This window comes from Mandrillus leucophaeus, unplaced genomic scaffold (assembly GCF_000951045.1).
Source record: "Mandrillus leucophaeus isolate KB7577 unplaced genomic scaffold, Mleu.le_1.0 Scaffold157, whole genome shotgun sequence".
In the NCBI taxonomy this organism is placed as follows: domain Eukaryota; kingdom Metazoa; phylum Chordata; class Mammalia; order Primates; family Cercopithecidae; genus Mandrillus; species Mandrillus leucophaeus.
In genome coordinates, this window is record NW_012101554.1 from 3,037,400 (window position 1) to 3,057,942 (window position 20,543).

The 20,543-nt window shown below is 39.4% G+C and overlaps 1 protein-coding gene across 4 annotated transcripts in view; it reads left to right on the forward strand.

Annotated features, from left to right (window-relative positions):
- The window catches only part of RIC8B (RIC8 guanine nucleotide exchange factor B), a 122,506-nt gene that overhangs the window by 13,182 nt on the left and 88,781 nt on the right, over positions 1–20,543 (forward strand). The window contains exon 3 of one of the 4 annotated variants that reach the window (XM_011975526.1): positions 10,714–10,806. The exons of the other annotated variants lie outside the window; for them this stretch is intronic. Within the exon in view, the coding sequence (XP_011830916.1) occupies positions 10,795–10,806 (12 nt within the window). The 5' untranslated portion in view covers positions 10,714–10,794. The remainder of the gene's footprint in view (positions 1–10,713; positions 10,807–20,543) is intronic. 4 annotated transcript variants of the gene reach the window in all.

Below are 20,543 nucleotides of genomic sequence, written 5' to 3' on the forward strand. Positions count from 1 at the left end.
TTTTCACACTGCTGATTAAGATGTACCTGAGACTGGAAAGAAAAAGAGGTTTAATTGGACTTAGAATTGCACGTGGCTGGGGAGGCCTCAGAATCATGGTGGGAGGTGGAAGGCACTGCTTACATGGTGGCGGCAAGAGAAAAAAATGAGGAAGATGCAAAAGTGGAAACCCCTGATAAGCCCATCAGATCTTGTGAGACTTATTCACTACCACAAGAACAGCATGGGGGAACCTCCCCATGATTCAGATTATCTCCCACCATGCTCCTCCCACAATACGTGGGAATTATGGGAGTACAGTTCAAGATGAAGTTTGGGTGAGGACACAGAGCCAAACCATATCATTCTGTCCCTGGCCCCTCCAAATCTCATGTTCTCACATTTCAAAACCAATTACACCTTTCCAACAGTCCCGCAAAGTCTTAACTCATTTCAGTGTTAACCCAAAAGTCCGCAGTCCAAAGTCTCATCTGAGACAAGGCAAGTCCCTTTTGCCTATGAGCCCGTAAAATGGAAAGCAAACTAGTTACTTCCTAGATACAATGGGGGTACAGGCATTGGGTAAGTACAGCCATTCCAAATGGGAGAAATTGACCAAAACAAAGAGGTTACAGGGCCCATGCAAGTCTGAAATCCAGCAAGGTAGTAAAATTCTAAAGCTCCAAAATGATCTCCTTTGACTTCGTGTCTCACATCCAGGTCGTGCTGATTCAAGAGGTAGGTTGCCATAGTCTTGGGCAGCTCCGCGCCTGTGGCTTTGCAGGGTATAGCTCCACACCTGACTGCTTTCACAGGCTGGTGTTCAGTGTCTGTGGCTCTTCCAGGTGCACGGTGCAAGCTGTCAGTGATCTACCATTCTGGGGTCTGGAGGATGGTGGCCCTCTTCTCACAGCTCTACTAGGCAGTGTCCTAGTAGGGACTCTGTGTGGGGGCTCTGAACCCATATTTCCCTTATGCACTGCCCTAACAGAGGTTCTCCATGAGGGCCCTGCCCCTGCAGCAAACTTTTGCCTGGGCATCCAGGCCTTCCTATACATCTTCTGAAATCTAGGTGGAGGTTCCCAAACCTCAATTCTTGACTTCTGTGCACCCGCAGACTCAACACCACTGGAAGCTGCCAAGGTTTGGGGCTTGCATCCCCTGAAACCATGAGCTGAGCTGTCCCTTAGCCCTTTTAGCAATGGCTGGAGCATCTGGGACTCAGGGAACCAAGTCCCTAGGCTGCATACAGCATGGGGACGCTGGGCCCAGCCCATGAAACCATTTTTCCCTCCTAGGCTTCCAGGTCTGTAGTGGGAGGGTCTGCATGAAGACCTATGACATGCCCTGGAGACGTTTTCCCCATTGTCTTGGGGATTAACATTTGGCTCCAGCTTGAATTTCTCCTCAGAAAATGGGTTTGTCTTTTCTACTGCATCATCAGGCTACAAATTTTCTAAATTTTTATAATCTGTTTCCCTTTTAAAGTGGAATGCTTTTAACAGCACCCAAGTCACCTCTTGAATGCGTTGCTGCTTAGAAATTTCTTTTGCAGATATCCTAAATCATCTCTCTCAAGTTCGAAGTTCCACAAATCTCTAGGGCAGGGGCAAAATCCCGCCAGTCCCTTTGCTAAAACATGACAAGAGTCACCTTTGGTCCACTTCCCGACAAGTTCCTCATCTCTATCTGAGACCACCTCATCCTGGACCTTATTCTTACCACTATCAATATTTTTGTCAAAGCCATTCAACAAGTCTCTAGGAGGTTTCAGACTTTCCCACATTTTCCTGTCTTCTGAGCCCTCCAAACTCTTCCAGCCTCTGCCTGATGATACCTAGTTCCAAAGTTGCTTCCATATTTTCGGGTATCTTTTCAGCAACACCCCACTCTACTGGTACCAACTTAACATATTAGTCCATTTTCACACTGCTAATAAAGACATACCCAAGACTGGGAAGAAAAAGCAATTTAATTGGATTTAAAATTCCACATGACTGGGGAGGCCTTAAAGTTATGGTGGGAGGCAAAAGGTACTTCTTACATGGTGGCGGCAAGAGAGAATGAGATAAACCCATCAGCTTTCATGAGATGGGTTTATTACCACAAAAACAGTTTGGGGGAAGCCGCCCCCATGATTCAAATTATCTCCCACCCGGTGCCTCCCGCAACATGTGGGAATTATGGGAGTACAATTTAAGATGAGATTTGGGTGGGGACACAGCCAAACCATATCACTCCCCTAGTTCTCTTTCCTAAATGTGTTTTTGGAGCTCTATGCCAACAACTACTTAGTAACAGCAGAACATTTTTTGGTAAACTACATTGCTATCTCTTTGAAAAACACTACCCCCCTTATATGAAAAATATTTGTGACAACTTAGAAGTAAGTGTAAGGTAACAGTGCCCTTCAAAAAAAAAAAAACTTGATTATTCTATGCTTTTTGGGAGATAATTATAAATTAATGATCCTTAGACCTAATTCCTGACCCTTATATAGTGTTTTGCAGTTTTACAAAGATTTGCTTCTTACCGGTAGTGCTGTAAGTATGATAAGAATATCACCATTCCTATCTTATGAATAAGGAAACTGAGGCTCATGTGAATGACAGCTTGCTAACACTCATACCACTAGTGGGTTCAGCCTTACACAGACAGCAGATTATCTACTATGTGCAGCTCCTTCACTGCTCACTGCTCCATAGCTCCCTCTTATTACCATTGAGGTATATTTCAGAAGGCTTGAAATTATGATCCAGTACCTTGTTTTCTCTCATTTCATACCTTGAGAAACCATTTAGGTAGCTAGACTTAAGTTGGAAGATAGCAAAGGAAATTACCAACTAGAAGTGCTTAAATTTTGCTAGAGAAGGAAAGTCAGATACAACAGCTAATGTTTGTGCATATAATGCAAATAGTTCCAGGTGCATGCGGATCATTGTATACTTAGATATAAGCACTTGTGTTTATTGAAGCATTTGCTTTATATTCTGTACCTAAATTGGTAGGCTGTGATTATCTACCAGCACATAAACAAATATGTCATGCAAATATGTAGGATTGGGGGGAGGATATGATGAATAATCTGAAAATTCACATGTTGAGGAAATGAAAGCTCTTAAATGAAAAGCTTTAAAACAAAACTGACCTCAAAACCAATAAAGAGTACTAATTGCAATCAGTTTTGAAAGAGACATATTATAAAATGATTAAAAGATTTCCAGCTCTTTCGCATGTAAGAATACAACCTTATCAAATGTGGAAAATTTCAATAGTCTGAGATAAATCTTTGTGTATATAGTAATTTTCCTCAAAAGAGTGAAGTTAAAAGTAACCAAATATCAAGCATAGTTTATTACCTTCAAATTCACACAGCCCATATTTCTGTGAAGCCATAAGGTAATTGCCAAGTTGAGATTGCAAGCTCTTTGAGGACAAGAACTCTGGCTTACTTTATATTTTCAGCAAAATAGGCACCTATAATAAATGCTTGTTAAATGAATGAAAAGAACTTGGTGAGTGAGTGGAGGCCACAATTCCTGTGACTTGTACATATTGTTTGGTTTTGTGTTGTATATTATTTTAGCTATAAAGCAGAATCCCAAGCACAGCTCATGTTGTTCACTGAAAAAGCAGGATACAATGCAAAAGTATGCATACAGTATGATCACAGCCATGTAAAACTGATAAAAACCATACAAAGAAAAAATGATGACAAGGAGATAAATGGCAGCCACCTGAATAGTTATTACTGTGGATATTTTTCTTTTCTGTTTTTTAAACTGTTCTTTTATATTACAGTAGATTATAATGATATAAGCATAGGTTCATTATATAATTATATTACAATATACTCTTATAATAGTGTGATTGGAGTTGTAAGCGAAGGACTAATACTTCTTTTTTCAAATCATATATTTTCTCTAAAATTGGCCTTCTTGATTACCTTACGTATTCCTTTTGGGAGAGCATAAAAAACTTACTGAGTTTAGGGTGGTAGTATCTGCAGAGCCAGTTTATGGAGTGAAATATATATAAACACAAAAGTTCATTCTGCCATTTCAAATACTTTTTTCTTTTTTTCCCCCAGACATGAATGTATTTAGCATATTAGAGATCTCTGTAATCCACAAATATTTTTTCAGTAAATCCTATATTCCTGGCCTTGTGTTAGGCTTTGGCTCCTAAGTTGGCTTTTTGTCCATGGTGTTTGGTTTGGCACTTTCTCAGTTATAGATGCATGCCGAGGCTTGCCATTGTGGACTATAGAAAATGAATGGGTAAATTTCTATATTAGATTCCCCCAAGGAATATGTGCCAAGATAGAATCATTAATCCTAGACTGTGAATCCATGCTTTGGAATAGCTTGAGGAATGGATGCTTGTTCTAAAAGCCTTTTGCCCTTATTTTGGTCATTTGAAATTGTCACACTCCAGTTTTTACTAAAACAAAATAAGCTTTGTATGCTTTGCAAATTTGACTCAAAATTTATTTGATGTCTTGGCTTGAGGGAATGTTTTGATGCATAGTGCAAGTACAGTTCTCACTTACAAACCAATAATTTTCAACATCTTCATGTCTTTAAAATAATTGCACAGAATATCAAAAGTGCCTCCATACCTTTTACTTTTTAAAGTTCCTTTCCAGCTGGAATCTGACACAAGACTTGACTTAGAAGGTCTAAGTTGTATCATAGGGCAGGATGAATGCCTCACAGTAGGTCAAAAAAACAATTTAAACTTCATTCCAAATTCCACTTTTAGTTTTAGATGTTTTGCCATGGCATTGGAGGAGTAAATCTAGAAAGCAAGGACAGGACAGCCCTGACTTAGTAAACCATATGTATGGCAGTGTATACATGATCTTTGGATCACTTTTTAAGATTTCTGCCTGGGATAATGAGAATACTATCTCTGATTTGTACTTTAGAGGTTCAGGTGCATTTTCTCATATAGAGATTTCATCAAGAAGTTCCACTTCCAGCCATGGCAGTGTGAGGACCTCTACAGATCTACTCCCTAATGGAACTGGTAAAAATTATTTTTAAAAACAACCATTTAAAGTCTGGAAATAGTCCCAAAGGCATAGAGTCAATGAAGAAACACCTATTCAAGAAAATCTAAAAGTAAGAAAAGTAGGCCGGATGCTGTGTCTCACGCTTGTAATCCCAGCTACTTGGGTGGCTTGAGGAGAGAGGATTGCTTGAGTCTAGGAGTCTGACGCTGTGGTGAGCTGATCATGCCACTGCATTCCAGCATGGGTGACAGAGTGAGACCCTATCTCTAAGGAAAAAAAACAAGGAAAGTGAAAGTCTGTGTTATTTGAACCAAGACCTGTTCTCCCTCTTTTCTCTTGGCTAAGTGAGATGGAAACTCTTCTCCAAACTGGTACAGAGAAGAATATAGGGTTCCTTTCCCTCTAGTCCCAGTTGGAGTGCTGTCTTCACAGGAGTGACAGAATGTCGGCATTTCTTATCCTGCCCCCAGCTACCTGTTGCTGAAACTAAATTCTGGATAAGTGTAGCTGAGAGGTGGGTCTTCCCTCCTTCCATTCTGCCCTTCCTCATAGGATAGCAGCTGTTCCTTGGGTGTGGCACTGCTGAGAATACTGAGGCCACAGTCATTGTGCTGGTGGAACGTGGTTCCACCCCAGGAAAAGCAAACCAAGGAGATCCAGGGTTGCTGTACCTTTACTTCAATTGAGTTGTCAGTCCTAAAGTGGGGATGTCACACAGAAGCATACCATTGTCTCTGCCCCCAACATCAGCACCAGGGCTCAGAAATTTTGTCCAGGGGAAGAAGCAAACCTTATAAAAGAGAGTGCTGAATGTCTCCTCAAAGGAACTGACTTCATTTGCACAGAATATGGAGAAGTTCATGCCTAAGGGTGCAAGTTGTGATGAAAGTCACTTGGGGGTAACATTAACACAGTCATTGGAGATACAGGTTAACCCAAAGTCCAGCTACTTTGCTAGGAGGAATGGGATAACTGGGCTAGACTGCTAGAGGAGAGAAAGGAGGAAAATGGTAGCTGGTAGAAACTATCCCTTCAAAAGACTGGATCTGTTTATGGAGCAATTTTTGCCCCAGGACATTTTTGAAGACAGTTGATCAGTCAACCAGCAATTAGTGACACATTACAGCTGTGTGTGGTCAGGAAAAGAGAAAGTCAGAGGGGCCTGCCAAATCCTCTGTCCGCCAGGGCAGCTGTGGGCATACCCAGTGGTGTGCCCCATGAGGTGCAACATTAGGGCTTCACACTTTGAGGAAGGAGAGGGAGAATAGACTGCTAAGATAATTGGGCCAGTCACTAAACAAATAAACAAATACAATAGCAAGTCCTGGAGAAGGTGGGTGGAAGGGAGTGCAAATACCTAGAGTTGTTACAAGATGTCCAGTTTCCACAGGGTGGGGTGGGGGTGGGGGAGGGAAGCAGGCACCAAAAACTGCTTGTATGAGTGACCAGATGTTGGATTTAACAAAGACTTCAAAGTAGCCATTAAAAATATATTCAGAGAGCTGAAGGAAACCATGATTAAAGAAGTAACAGATGTAATGAAGTCACATAAAATGGAGAAATCAATACAGAGATAGAAATTATTTTTAAAAAGAGCCAAATAGACATTCTGGAGTTGAATAAAATACAATAACTGAAATAAAAATTCACTGAAGGGGCTCAACAGTAGATCTGAATTGGCAGAAGAAAGAATAAGCAAACCTGAAGATATAACAATAGAGAATATTCAAGGCGAAGAACAGAATAAAGAAAAACGAAGAGAGCCTTAGAGAATTGTGGAATAACATTTACACACCAACCTATACATAACGGGAATACCAGAAAGAGAGGAGAGAGAAAGAGAGGAGAATAAAAATATATTTGAAGAAATAATGGTTCAAAACTTCCCAAATTTATTGGAAACCTACATATCCGGGAAGTTCAGTGAACCCAAAGAGATGCATAAATATATCATAGTAAAAATACTAAAAGCCAAGACAAGGAGAAAATCTTGAAAACAGCAAGAGAAAAATGACTCATCGCTACAAGGGAAGGTCAGTAAGATTCACAGCTGACGTCTCATCAGAAATGTAAGTCAGTGGGATAACATTTTCAAACTGCCTAAAGAAGAAACCTCATCTGAGAATCCTATATCTAGTAAAGCTATCTTTTTTTTTTTTTTTTTTTTGAGGCGGAGTCTCCCTCTGTCGCCCAGGCTGGAGTGCAGTGGCCGGATCTCAGCTCACTGCAAGCTCCGCCTCCCAGGTTTACGCCATTCTCCTGCCTCAGCCTCCCGAGTAGCTGGGACTACAGGCGCCCGCCACCTCGCCCGGCTAGATTTTTGTATCTTTTAGTAGAGACGGGGTTTCACCATGTTAGCCAGGATGGTCTTGATCTCCTGACCTTGTGATCCGCCCATCTCGGCCTCCCAAAGTGCTGGGATTACAGGCTTGAGCCACAGCGCCCGGCCATAAAGCTATCTTTTAACACTGCAGGGGAGATAAAGACATTTTCAGATAAAAAAAAACTGAAAGAATTTGTTGCTAGCTGACTCACCTTACAAGACTTACTAAAACAAGTTTTTCAGACTGAAAGCAAGTAACCCTAAACAGTACTTTGAATCCACATGAATATATAAAGAGTACCTGTAAAGCTAATTACGTAATTGTAAAAGTCAGTATGAATACATAATTATCCTATTTTCTCTTAACTGATTGATTTTAAAAGCATTTGTATAAAACAATATGTATATAATGTATTGTTCAGTCAGTAATACAGAGAAATGTAATACACTTGCCAAAAACAGCACAATGGTGAATGGGAGCAAAGCTGTATTGAACTAAGGAAGCAAATCCAGATGGTAACTAGGATCCACAAGAACAAATCAAGAAAACCAGAAACGATAAATAAGAAGGCTAATATATCAAAAGCTATAAATGTATACTTGTTCTCCTTTAGCTTCTTTAAAAGACGAAATTGTAAAGTAATAATTATAATAATGTATTATTGGATTTGTAATGTTTATAGATGTATATAACAATAATAGTATAGAAAAAGGGGGAAGGGAATAGTGAAGTAGCTATGTTGTCTGGGGTAAATACCCAGGGTTCGTCTTCTCGCGCCAAGATAATTCAGGACATGGACACATACCAAGAGTTTAGGAGCGGAGGTCTAATAGGCAAAAGAAAGAGAAAGGAAAACAGCTCTCTCTCTAGTGAGAGAGAGGGGACTTCTGAGAGGAAACAGGAGCCAGTAACAAAGGAAAGATGTGCCAGATTTTATAGTCAGATTTGAGGAGGTGATGTCTGATTGACATAGGGCTCACAGATTGGTTTGATCAGGTATGATGTTTACATAGTGTGGGGAAGGCTGGCCGCCCCACCTTCTTCTTCTTATGCAAATGAACTTTCCCATTGGCCAGCATTATCTTGTCTGATCCTTAATGTACATGTGGCTGACAAAGAGAAGGGAAGATGGAGCCACCATCTTGAATATGACTGGCGCAACTGCCGGCATGTGTGTCTGCAGCTCCTTGTTAGAAAGGAAAATAATTTGGGACTGCTTTTCATTAAAAGGAAAACCTTGCCAAGGACTTCCATACCCTCACTATCTGCCTAAGTAATTTCTTCTTAACTCCTGTATCAATAGTGCTTATAGGAATGTTTCTATATCTCACTGGAATTAGTATAAATCTGGAGTTGATTCTAATAAGGCATACATGCTAAGCCCTAGAACAATGACTAAGGATATAACTCATACGGACACTCTGAAAACTGTAAAACATTGTTAAAAGAGATTAGAGAAGCTTAAAATAAATGAAAAAAATCCCATGATCATGGATTAGAAGACTTACTATTGCTAAAATGTCAGTACTCCTCATATTGATCTACAGATTCAAAGCAATCTCTTTTAGAAACCCAGATGGCTTCTTTGTAGAAATTGACAAGCTAGTTCTAAAATTCATATGAATTTTTGACACAGGGTAGTCAAAACAAACTTGAAAGGAAGAACAAACTCAGAGGATTCACAATTCCTTATTTTAAAATTTACTGCAGGGCCAAGAGCAGTGGCTCACGCCTATAATCCCAGCACTTTGGGAGGCCGAGGTGGAGGGTCTGTTCAGCTCAGGAGTTTGAGACCAGCCTGGGCAATATAGTGAGACCCCCCATGTCTAAAAAGAAAAAATTGCTACAAAGCAGTAATCAAGGCAGCTGGTATTGTTACGAGTATAAATGTAGGTATTAACAAATGGTGCCGTGACACTTAGGTAGCCACATGTAAAAGAATGCAGCTGGATTCTTACCTCATGCTGTATACAGAAATTAATTCCAAATGAATCAAAGACCCAAATGTAAGCATTAAAGTCATAAAATTCTTAGGAGAAAACATAAAGGTAAATCATGTCCCTGGATTTGGCAGTGGATTCTTAGAGATAACACCGAAAGCACAAGTAATAAAAGAAAAAAATACATGAATTGGATTTCATCAAAGTTAAATACTTCTGTGCTTTGAAAGATACCATCATGAAAGTAAAAAGACAACCCACAGAATGGGAGAAAATGTTTGCAAATCCTATGTCTGATAAAAGACATGTATCTAGACTATATAAATAACTCTTATAACTCAAAGGCAACTCAATCTTCAAGCGGGCAAATGATCTGACTAGACACTTTTCCAAAGAAGATATATAAATGGTCAGTAAAGATACTTGACATCATTAGTCATCAGGGAAATACAAATCAAAACCACCATAAAATATCAGTTCATACCCACTAGGATGGCTAAAACAAAAAAGTAAGATAACAAGAGTGGACAAGAACTAGAAGAAATCAAAATCCCCATACACTGCTGGTGGGAATGTAGTATGATGCAGCACTTTGGAAAACAGTCTGGTGGATCCTCAAAAGGTTGAATAATTACCATATGACGCAGCAGTTGCACTCCAATGGAAATATATATCCACATGAAAACTTGTACACAAATATTCATGGCATTACTCATAATTGCCAAAAGATGTAAATATGCCCATCACCTGGTGAGTGGATAAATAAAATGTGTTATATCTATACAATGAAATATTTGACCATACAAAGGAATAAACTAAATGATGCTGCAACATGGATGAACCTTGAAAACATGCTACACGAAAGATGCCAGACACTTAAAAGGCCACAGATTGTATGATTTTATTAACTTAAAATTTTAGAATAGGCAAATCTATGGTGACAAAGTAGATTCATAGTTGCCAGGGGCTAGAGGAAGAGGGCAATCAGGAGTTACTGCTAATAGGTATCTTGAGCTTTTGGGGATGATGAGAATGTTCTAAAATTAGATAATAAAGATGGTTGCACAAGTGTGAATACAGTAAAAACCATTGAATTGCATGCTTTAACAAGTTGATCCTTACAATATGTGAATTTTATCTCAAGCTATTTTAAAAATAAATAGTAGTAGATTATGTATCCTCTATGCCCATCAGTTCCAAGTACTGTTGGGTATTAACATTTAATCCTCACAACAAAGCTATAAAGTAGGTTGAATTTTGCTTATTTTACAGATGACGAAACAAAGGCACGCAGAGAAATTACTTGCCAAAAATAAGGAAGTTGGAGGCCATGATTCAAGCTTAGGCAGCCTTGCTCCAAGACCCATGTGCTATACCATACTGCCATTCATTAATAATTGGATTGACCTGTTGTGTAGTTTATGAATCGATTCTATTTATTTCCTGATTTTAGGCACCCAAAATGTAAGATTTGATGGAGAATATAAAGCTTTGACATTAAACTAGTTATAGCATTGACAGAAAACAGAAGATCATGCTTGCCAGTGTAAGTGACTGAATAGAATAACTAGTGAAGAAGATAGCTGTGTAGTACTGGACTTACAACACTTAGGCTTGTTGCAGATCCTTTTGTTGCCTCGCATTTATTTTTTGTTGTCAAAAATGTAAGGTTTCCTTTTCTCAGTAGCTAGCTTTTTTCTTCCTTTCACATGTTGATCATATGCTGAGGAAAGTGCAGAAATTTGTACATCTTTGATGCATGGAAAACTCATAGGGACCTGAAACTTCCTGGCTGACCAGATATTTCCACTGTTCTCAACTCCTCTATTTGTAGATAAAAAAACTGGAGGTTGACTTACCCAGGGTCAGAGTTAATGAGCAGAAAAGCTGGAACTCAAACCAGGTCCTCTGTCTTCTTTTCTGACTTCAGTGATGATCTTTGCAGTGCTTATCCTCAGATAACTCACAGTGTAGTAAGGGACCCACAGTGTCTTCCAGTACAGTATGATTCCTTCTACGGCATCCTACACTAAGGGTCATCACTTTCGGTAATGGAAAGCTTACAGCAGCCATTGTACTTTATTTTAGATAGCCCTAATTGTTAGAATAATTTTACTTGTATGAACTCTAAATCTGCTTTGCTTGTCCTAGTTTACCTATATTTCTCTTTGCCACTGTTGTCCATTATTGGACTTAGCTTCCCACCTCTTTGCTACTTAATCTTTATGATTTTTTTCCCCCACTTACTGCCCAACACATTTATCAAAAAGCTTTCTCTGGCAAAATTCCCTATAGTTTATTCCTTCAGTCTTTTAGCACATAGCTTAAATTGCTGTATATTGAAATTGAACGTTTCTTATTCATTTTACATACGTTCAGCATCCCTAATATTATAAACACTTGAGTCATGTTCGTTTATATCTCACTAACCCAAAGTAGACATCTTGTCACTAAGTTAGAATATATTTCTCTTGAATAATTTGCATGCACTTAAATTTTAAATTGGGAACATTTTCAGATATGTTATTGTATCGGGGTGGTGTACATAGCTGGTCAGTAGTGGACACTGTAGAATCTATGGAATTAATAGAAAAATTGCAGGTTTTTTTTGTTTTTTGTTTTTGTTTTTGTTTTTTTGAGACGGAGTCTCGCTTGTCGCCCAGGCCCAGGCTGGAGTGCGGTGGCACGATCTCGGCTCACTGCAAGCTCCTCCTCCCATGTTCACGCCATTCTCCTGCCTCAGCCTCCCGAGTAGCTGGGACTACAGGCGCCTGCCACCACGCCCAGCTAATTTTTTGTATTTTTATAGAGACGGGGTTTCACCGTGTTAGCCAGGATGGTCTCAGTCTCCTGACCTTGTGATCCACCCACGTCGGCCTCCCAAAGTGCTGGGATTACAGGCGTGAGCCACCGCGCCCTGCCTGCAGTGTTATTTTTTATAACATCACTACTTCCCTTTCTCAAGTGGCTTTACCATTTCATTAAAAGGCAGACCCTTGTAAACAAACAAAAATACTCCTAGCAATATTTTTCTTGTATAGAATGTGCTTGTTAGCATTTCTTGATCTGTTTGTCCATCTGGCCATCTTTATGACGTAATATGCATCAACCTCCTATTCTATGCCAACCACTATGCTAGAGGTTTCTAATATATCATCTCATTTCATATTTGTAAGCCCTAGTTATCCTTGTCTATTTAGAGTTAAGGAAATGTAGCTCAAGTGATTTCAAGAAATTTGCCCGAGATTACCTAGCCACAGGGGCAGAGCACAGCTGGTGTCTGAATCCAGGTGCTTTTTTTACTTCAACTATACTGTTTCAATTAAGTCATGTATAAGATGCCTTATACTTCATAATAGGGTCTCTCATATGCTGTCTGTGTAAATAATTGCCATAAGCATGTGAGATAGATAAACTTCTGTCTTACAAATAAGGAAATTTAGTTTCAGAGAGATCAATTTACTCCAGATCCAAGTTCAGAAAATAGAACTAGGGACTAGGAAGAACTCACATATTTTGTTTCCGTGCTTTTTCTGCTATATTATTAATGTGTTCTTATGCCTTTGAAGACCTCTAAAATCACACAGCTGTCTCATTGAGACAACTTAACTTCCCTCTTTCACCTATTCTCGGCTATATTAGTCTGATTGAGCTGTCAAAATACCATAGACTGTATGACTTAAAGGACAGAAATTTATTTCTCTAAGTTCTGAAGGCTGGGAAGCCAAGATCAAGGTGCTGTCAAGGTAGGTTTCCTTTCGAAGCCTTTTCTCCTAGCCTGTGAGCAGCTGCCCTGTCACTGCTCACATGACCACTTCTTTGTATGCATTTACACAGCAAGAACACAAGCTCTTGGTGTCTCTTACAAGGGAAGTAATCCCACGAGACCAGGGCCCCACCCACATGACTTCACCTAACCCTACTTACCTCTGTATTAGTTTGTTCTTACACTGCTATAAAGAAATACCTAAGACTGGGTAATTTATACAGAAAAGAGGTTCAATTGGCTCACAGTTCTACAGGCTGTACAGGAAGCAAGCCAGCATCTTTCTGGGGAAGCCTCAGGAAGCTTTTACTCATGGCAGAAGGCAAAGTGGGAGTGAGACACCTTATGTGGCTGAGCAGGAGGAAGAGAGAGAGAAGGGGGAGGTGCTACACACTTTTAAACAGCCAGATCTCATGAGAACTCAGGACAGTACCAAGGGGAAAATCCGCCTCCATGACCCAGTCACCTCCCACCATGTAATTCTCACCTCCAGCACCAGAGATTACATTTCAACATCAGATTGAAGGGGACACAGATGCAAACCATATCACTGCTCAAAAGTCCCATCTCCATATGCTAATATTGTCACATTGTGGGTTAGAGCTTTAACGTATGAATCTGGGGGCATGGGACACAAACATACAGTCCATATATTAGCCTACCATCAGAGTCCCTGACTGTCTTTTGTGCATGCTTGGGCTATTAGAGCTGAAAACCAGGGATTCAAAGACAGAGGAACTAGTTCAGAGTGAGTAATTGAGTGTTGTGGAGTAGATGGCATTGGGGACAAGGTAAGGAAATTCCGAAGAGATTGTATATAGGAAAGAACTTGATTCACTAAAAGAGGTAAAGAAGCAAAGGGGCTGCTGTAGGACCGGGATTTATATCAGCCACCAAGATATGAGGTATGTGTTATTGTGACAGTGTTCATCTTGCAGCCTTGCTAGTGTACTGTGTAATCAAACTGTAGCTTGTGCTAAGAACTCCCTAAAGATTAAATGAGATAATGTTCTCTCATTTGGTAAATTCTAATTTGAAACAAATGAAGATACTTCATTTGTTTTTGTATTTGCCAAGTTAGTATTTGCCAACATACTAACTTTAAAGACTAAAATACATTTCACATGGGCAGTGGAGAATAGGGCTTTCTGAAAAATAGACTTAAGTAGTATAAGAAGCAGAGTTGGCTGGTACTGTGTTTGAAGAGAAGTAGAAAGTTTTGACACACCCATTTTTGCCCTCAAAATGGAGGCTTGTAAATGAAAGCTTATAAAACCTTTCTTGTCAAGAAAGAAAGGGTAGCTGATTGGTTTTATAAGCTTCCATTCACACCTAAGCTCTTTCCTGTTAATGAACTCTAGATGATGTGATGTGTCTTTCTCAGGATTGCTAAATAGCAAAGAAATTTGAGCCAAACTTGTTTAATAATTGTTTCTCAGAACTTTATTTTCAGTTTTTTTGACAGATCACTGTGATATATAACATAACATTGATTGTATTACTGAAAAATGTACATGTGCAGGAAAGGAAGTTAGAGATGAAATTTAGGAAGTGAGATGCAGCCTCATTCAGAGACAGTATCCATTAAATACAAAATGAGAATTACCATTGTCTTCTATATTACAAGTAGGAAAAACCCTGAAGTGTATATAATATTAAGCTTTTACATGAACTCAGCTGCGTGAGTATTCATTTTAGAAGATCTCCATGTTAGTTTTTTATAAAGAATTCAAATTTGACCCCTAGAATCCTCCCAGAACCTTTATTAAAAGCATATTTTAAAATTCTGGCAATAAGTCATTAACTATTTAGTATTTTTGTGGTTTACAGTTTTTGAATAGGTCCGTCTTGTGGAACTGACAACATTGTCCCAGCTACAATTATAGTAAGCATATTTTAGAATTTAATACCACCTTCATCTTCTGCATGTACACATGCACCTCTTGTTCCCCCCTACATACACATGCTGTATACAGAGGGCAGTAGTTAAGGACTATCAGATTTAGGTGGCTGACCTTCAGCTCCAGTTAAGAACTAAAATTAGATCCTTGTGGAATATGTATCCAGTGACGTTCATCACAGAAGAGTGTAGACATAACCTTGAGAGGCCAGGGAAACATCATCCAAGGGAGCCTGCCTTAACTACAAAAATTCCTTTGACATCTCATTTTTTATCTTAAAAATTCATGTAACTTATGTAATGAGATTTATAATACATTCATTTATTTTTATGTAGAAAATCCCCTACCCCAAATAAATCTTTTAGTAAAATAGTGGTTGAAGAATATGTACCAAAATTACCCTATGACTTTAAGTATCCCTGGTACTGGGCCACATCTCCCAGATGAATGTGCATAACCTATTTTAAGATTAGGGTCTATCCCATCACTCTAGGAGTACTGGTAGATTCAAGTGAGTATAATTCAAGCACGTGGCTAACACTGTAGTCATAATGGGCAAAAAAGCAGGGAAGGAGTCTATTCTATTATCTATTCTATTTTATTAAAGGGAAAGTGGCAGACTGTAAGGATAGGTATTTCACTGCCACTACAATATGAGAATTTTTTTTTTTAAGTAGAACCATGTTTAAGGATTTAGATCTGTTTATTTAAGGAAAACAAAAATCTGTTCTCAGAAATTCCCTTCACTGGCCTAGTTTAGCCCAGAATTGCTCTTAATGTTAGGAACACTCATTTTTGTTTTAGTTCTTGTGTATTACTACATACCAGTAAAAGAGAGTAGGACTGAGTCAAATAAGAATTTGAGTCCCCTTTCCCACTGTAGCATTCTCTGCTACATTAAGCAAATCATTTAGCCTATCTGGGAGTCAGTTTTCATATCTATAAAATGAGAAGGATATCCTCTTGTCCTGAGTATGTTAATAGGTGTTATTTTTTTAAAGAGTTCTGTGGTCAAAGTAAGGAAATATCAGCTTTAAAAAAATGAACAGGGCTGGGCACAGTGACTCAAGCCTACAATTCCAGCACTTTGGGAGGCAAAGGTGAGGGGATTGCTTAATTAAGGCCTGGAGTTTGAAACTGGCCTGGGCAGCATAGCAAGACCCTGTCTCTAAAAGTTAAAAAAATAGCTGAACACAGTTAATTGTACCTCTATTCCTAGCTACTTGGGAGGCTGAGGCAGGAGGATCCTTTGAGCCCAGGAGTTCGAGATTACAGTGAGCTATGATCATGCCATTGTTCTCCAGCCTGGGTGACAGAGTGATGATACCCTGTCTCAAAAAAAAAAAAAAAAAAAAAGGCAAGTTTCTTTTCCATAATACATGGGAGAATCTTTGGTAGTTTCGTATGCCTTATAAGTTTCCCAAGCTTATTTGCCTACAAAACCCATTTTTATAGAATCTTTTGTACTGCTAGTGTTTGTTAATGGTAAGTGATCATTATAGCACCTTCTCTTAACATTCTGATTCTAGAAATTGGACATATTTTGTTTGGCTGTTCAGCTCGTTTCTAGACTGAAGTTATCCTAGGGTTACTAACAAGTTGAACTCAATGCTTGTAATGTGTGTGTATCCTGCCCTTTTTTCCAGCTGGTACTGCAAAGTTACTGCATTTTCCTGTTTCTTGTAAATAACACAAACATTATTCCTTGTCTTTTGCAGTTTTTCACTTTCTCTGTTCCCCTTTGTTTCAGTGTATTCAATTATTGGCTCATTTTTATTTTAAATTAATCTATTCATCTTTATCTGAGTTTCAACAACTAATAGTAAAGATTTCTGAAACCCTCAGCCCATTAAATCCTTTTGAGAAACACTAATGTTGGAGAGAAAACTATGTCACTTCTACATGTGGGCTTATTTCAATCAGAAAAACAAGCCACCTTTAAAATGTTGCTATTGGTTAAGATCTTTAATTATAGGTCTTGTTCTTAAAAATGTAAAATTTTAACTCTTACTGTGTACCATCATTTCATTTAATAAAACAGCATTGTAATAGAAGGAGTATTATTCCCATTTTATAGGTAATGAGACTAAAGCTCAGAGAAACCAAGTAACTTGTCCATATCTCACAAATAATAAATAGCAGTCATAACCAACTTTTATTGTCTCTGTTATACCTTGTAGTTTCTTATTAAAACATGATAATACTATATGTGGCATATGTATTGTAGTTATAATGATAAGTAACATTTATTGACTAATTCTAGGGCAGCACGTACACATCATCTCATTTAACTCCCTCAATAACCCTATGAGGTAGGTACTTTTTTTTCTTTCTTTCTTTCTTTTTTTTTTTTTTTTTTTTTTTTTTGAGACAGAGTCTTGCTCTCTCACCCAGGCTGGAGTGCTATGGCAATGAGTGCTCTGCTCACTGCAACCTCTACCTCCTGGTCCCAAGCGATTCTCCTGCCCCAGCCTCCCTCATGAGTAGCTGGGATTACAGGAGCCCACTACCATGCCCATCTAATTTTTGTATTTTTAGTAGAGATGGGGTTTCACCATGTTGGCCAGGCTGGTCTCGAACATCTTACCTCAGGTGGTCTGCCCACCTTAGCCTCCCAAAGTTCTGGGCATGAGCCACCATGCCTGGCGTCAAGTAGGTACTATTATACCAATTTTACAGGTAAGGAAATAAAGAAATTGGTCAACTTAAAGTCATACAACTGAAGTAAGTGGCAGCTGGGAATCGAAACCAGAGCTTTAATAACCTATTAAATGTTTGGAAATAATATTCTATAGCACACAGTGCTTTGAAGATGTCATATCCTAGTGTGTATGTTTGTAAATATTCTACATATTTGACAGCATCTTTGTGCCTGTGGAAGAAGAGAAATGTGTTAGACCCTGCCCCTGCCAAAGCTGATAAGAGAGATAACTCTCCGTAAATATAATTCAAGGTCAGAGGCTTAAGTGCTATAAAAGTGCTACCGATTAAGTATTCTGGATTTAGAGGTGGAAGGGATTACTTCCTGCTGGGGGATGGTGAAAAAGATAGCATTTGATTTGAAGGGAGGAGTGATTTAAGAAGGTTGGGAGGACATTTTGAATACAGGAAGTAACATGAGAAAAGGCACAGAAGTTTGGACAAGCATTAGAGGTAGAGTATGGTGCCTAGATCAAGGATATTATGGCAATAAGTAGTTGAATGTGAGTTTTAGAAAGGTGAGTTATGGGGGATTGGTCCCCTTCCTAGTTAATGTGTTTGGATGTGTTTATTTCAGGTGTCTACTATGAGATAGTTAAAGAGAAATGTCTACCAGGCAGCAACATTTTCTTTTTGCTGCCAACTTTAGGAAGCAAGTCACCTATCTCAGAAGTAAAAGATACCACCATCAACCAAGTTATACAAGTTAGAAATCTATGAGATTCCTTGCCTCCTCTTTCTTCTTCATTCTTGACCAATCATTCCACCAAATTGTTCAGTCAATTCTGCACTCTTAAAATCTTTCCTCTGCTGGGCGCCATGGTTCACTCCTGTAATCCCAGCACTTTGGGAGGTGAGAAGATCACTTGAGCTCAGGAGGTCGAGGCTGCAGCAAGTCATAAAGGCACCACTGCACTTCAGCCTAGGTGACAGAGTGACACCCTGTCTCAAAAAAAAGAAAAAAAAAACAACAGCAGCAACAAAAAAACCTCTGTAATTTTCCCAGTTTCATTACCACTGCCTTAGTTCAGCCCGCCATCATCTCTCTTACTGCAACAACCACTTAACTGCCTTGCTTCTGGTCCTGCTCCCCTTTTCTTACTCATTTTCCACATTATCATCAGAGTAATATTTCCAAAATACAAATCTAATGTCATTTTCCTGCTTAATACTCTGCAGTAAGTTCCCCATTTCCTTCTGGATTAATTCCAGACTCTTCATTCTTCTCATATAAACATGGACTAGTATATTTTCTCTTTAAAAAAGAAAGAACAGCCTTTGTTGACCTTACATTTCCTCTTATTGTCAGCCCATTTCTCTGTCTTACAATAGCATCTTGAAAGGTATCTACTTCTCTCTCTTTTTTACCTCCCAGTTACTCTTCAGAAACTGTTTTTTTGTTTGTTTGTTTGTTTGTTTTGAGATGGAGTTTCGCTCTTGCTGCCCATGCTGGAGTGCAATGGTATGATCTTGGCTCACTGCAACCTCCGCCTCCCGGGTTCAAGCGATTCTTCTGCCTCAGCTTCCCGAGTAACTGGGATTACAGGCATGTGCCACCATGCCTGGCTAATTTTTTGTATTTTTAGTAGAGACAGGGTTTCTCCATGTTGGCCAGGCTGGCCTCGAACTCCCAACCTCAGGTGATCCACCCGCCTCGGCCTCCCAAAGTGCTGGGATTACAGGCGTGAGCCACCACGCCGGTCCCCAGAAACTGTTTTTATCAAGGCCATTTGTGATCTAGCATTGCCAGGTCTTTATGCTATTTGACCTTTCATCTGCATTTCGAACAGTTGACCATTCCTTCCATAAAATATTTTCTGCCATCTTGTGTTCCAGAACACCACACTGCTGAATTTCCTCTTGCTAATACCTGTTTACCTCCTTTATCAGTTTTTCTTCTCCACAGCCCCTGAGTGGTAGCATCTTTCGTGGCTTTTAGTCCCCATTTTCTCTATATGTTTTTCTCTAGGCAATCTCATCCACTTTTATAACTTAAGAATGCCCTTATTCATATAGAAAGCATAGATAACCCTGATGACTGCTTAGGGCTCCAGCCATATACATTCAGCTTCCTATTTGACATCTCCATTTACCACAAACTTAATGTGACCTTACAGAATTTTCCTCCAAACCTGTTCTTTCCCCAGTCATCCCCTTCTCAATAAATGGTACTATGTTGGCTTAAGCCAGAAACTTCCCTCTCCCCCACAAATAGTAAGTCCTATCAATTTTCCCTCTAAAATATATACCAAATCCGTTCACTTGTCTCCCTCTCCACTGCTACCACTCTAGTTGAAAGTATGTTTGTTCCAGTCCAACCCATTTTCCACACAGCGATGGTGATTTTTTAAAAATCATTTAATTGGATTATATCTCTCTTTTACATAAACTCCTTTAGTGACTTTTCATAGTATTTAAAAAGTAAAGTCTGATCTTATCATGGCCTGTAAGACGCCACATAATCCGGTCCTTGCTTACTTTCCAGTTTCATCTCACAGCACTTTGCCTCCAACATCACCCACCTTAGCTTTCAGGACCTTAAACAAACCAGGCTCTGTCTATACTGTTTTTTCTCTCTTTCTTCTTTCCCCCTTCCCTTCCCTTCCCTCCTTCTCTCTCTTCTTCTTTCTTTCTGTCTCTCTCTCCCGCCCTCCCCCCCTTCCTTCCTTCCCTCCCTCCCTCCCTCCCTCTTCTCTTCCCCTTCCCTCTTCCTTCTTCCCTCTTTCCTCAGAGTTTCGCTCTGTAACCCGCGCTGGAGTACAGTGGTGCGATCTTGGCTCAGTGCAACCTCCGTCTCCCAGGTTCAAGCGATTCTCCTGCCTCGGCCTCCTGAGTAGCTGGGACTACTGGCACATGCCACCACACCTGGCTAATTTTTTTGCATTTTTAGTAGAGATAGGGTTTCACAATGTTGGC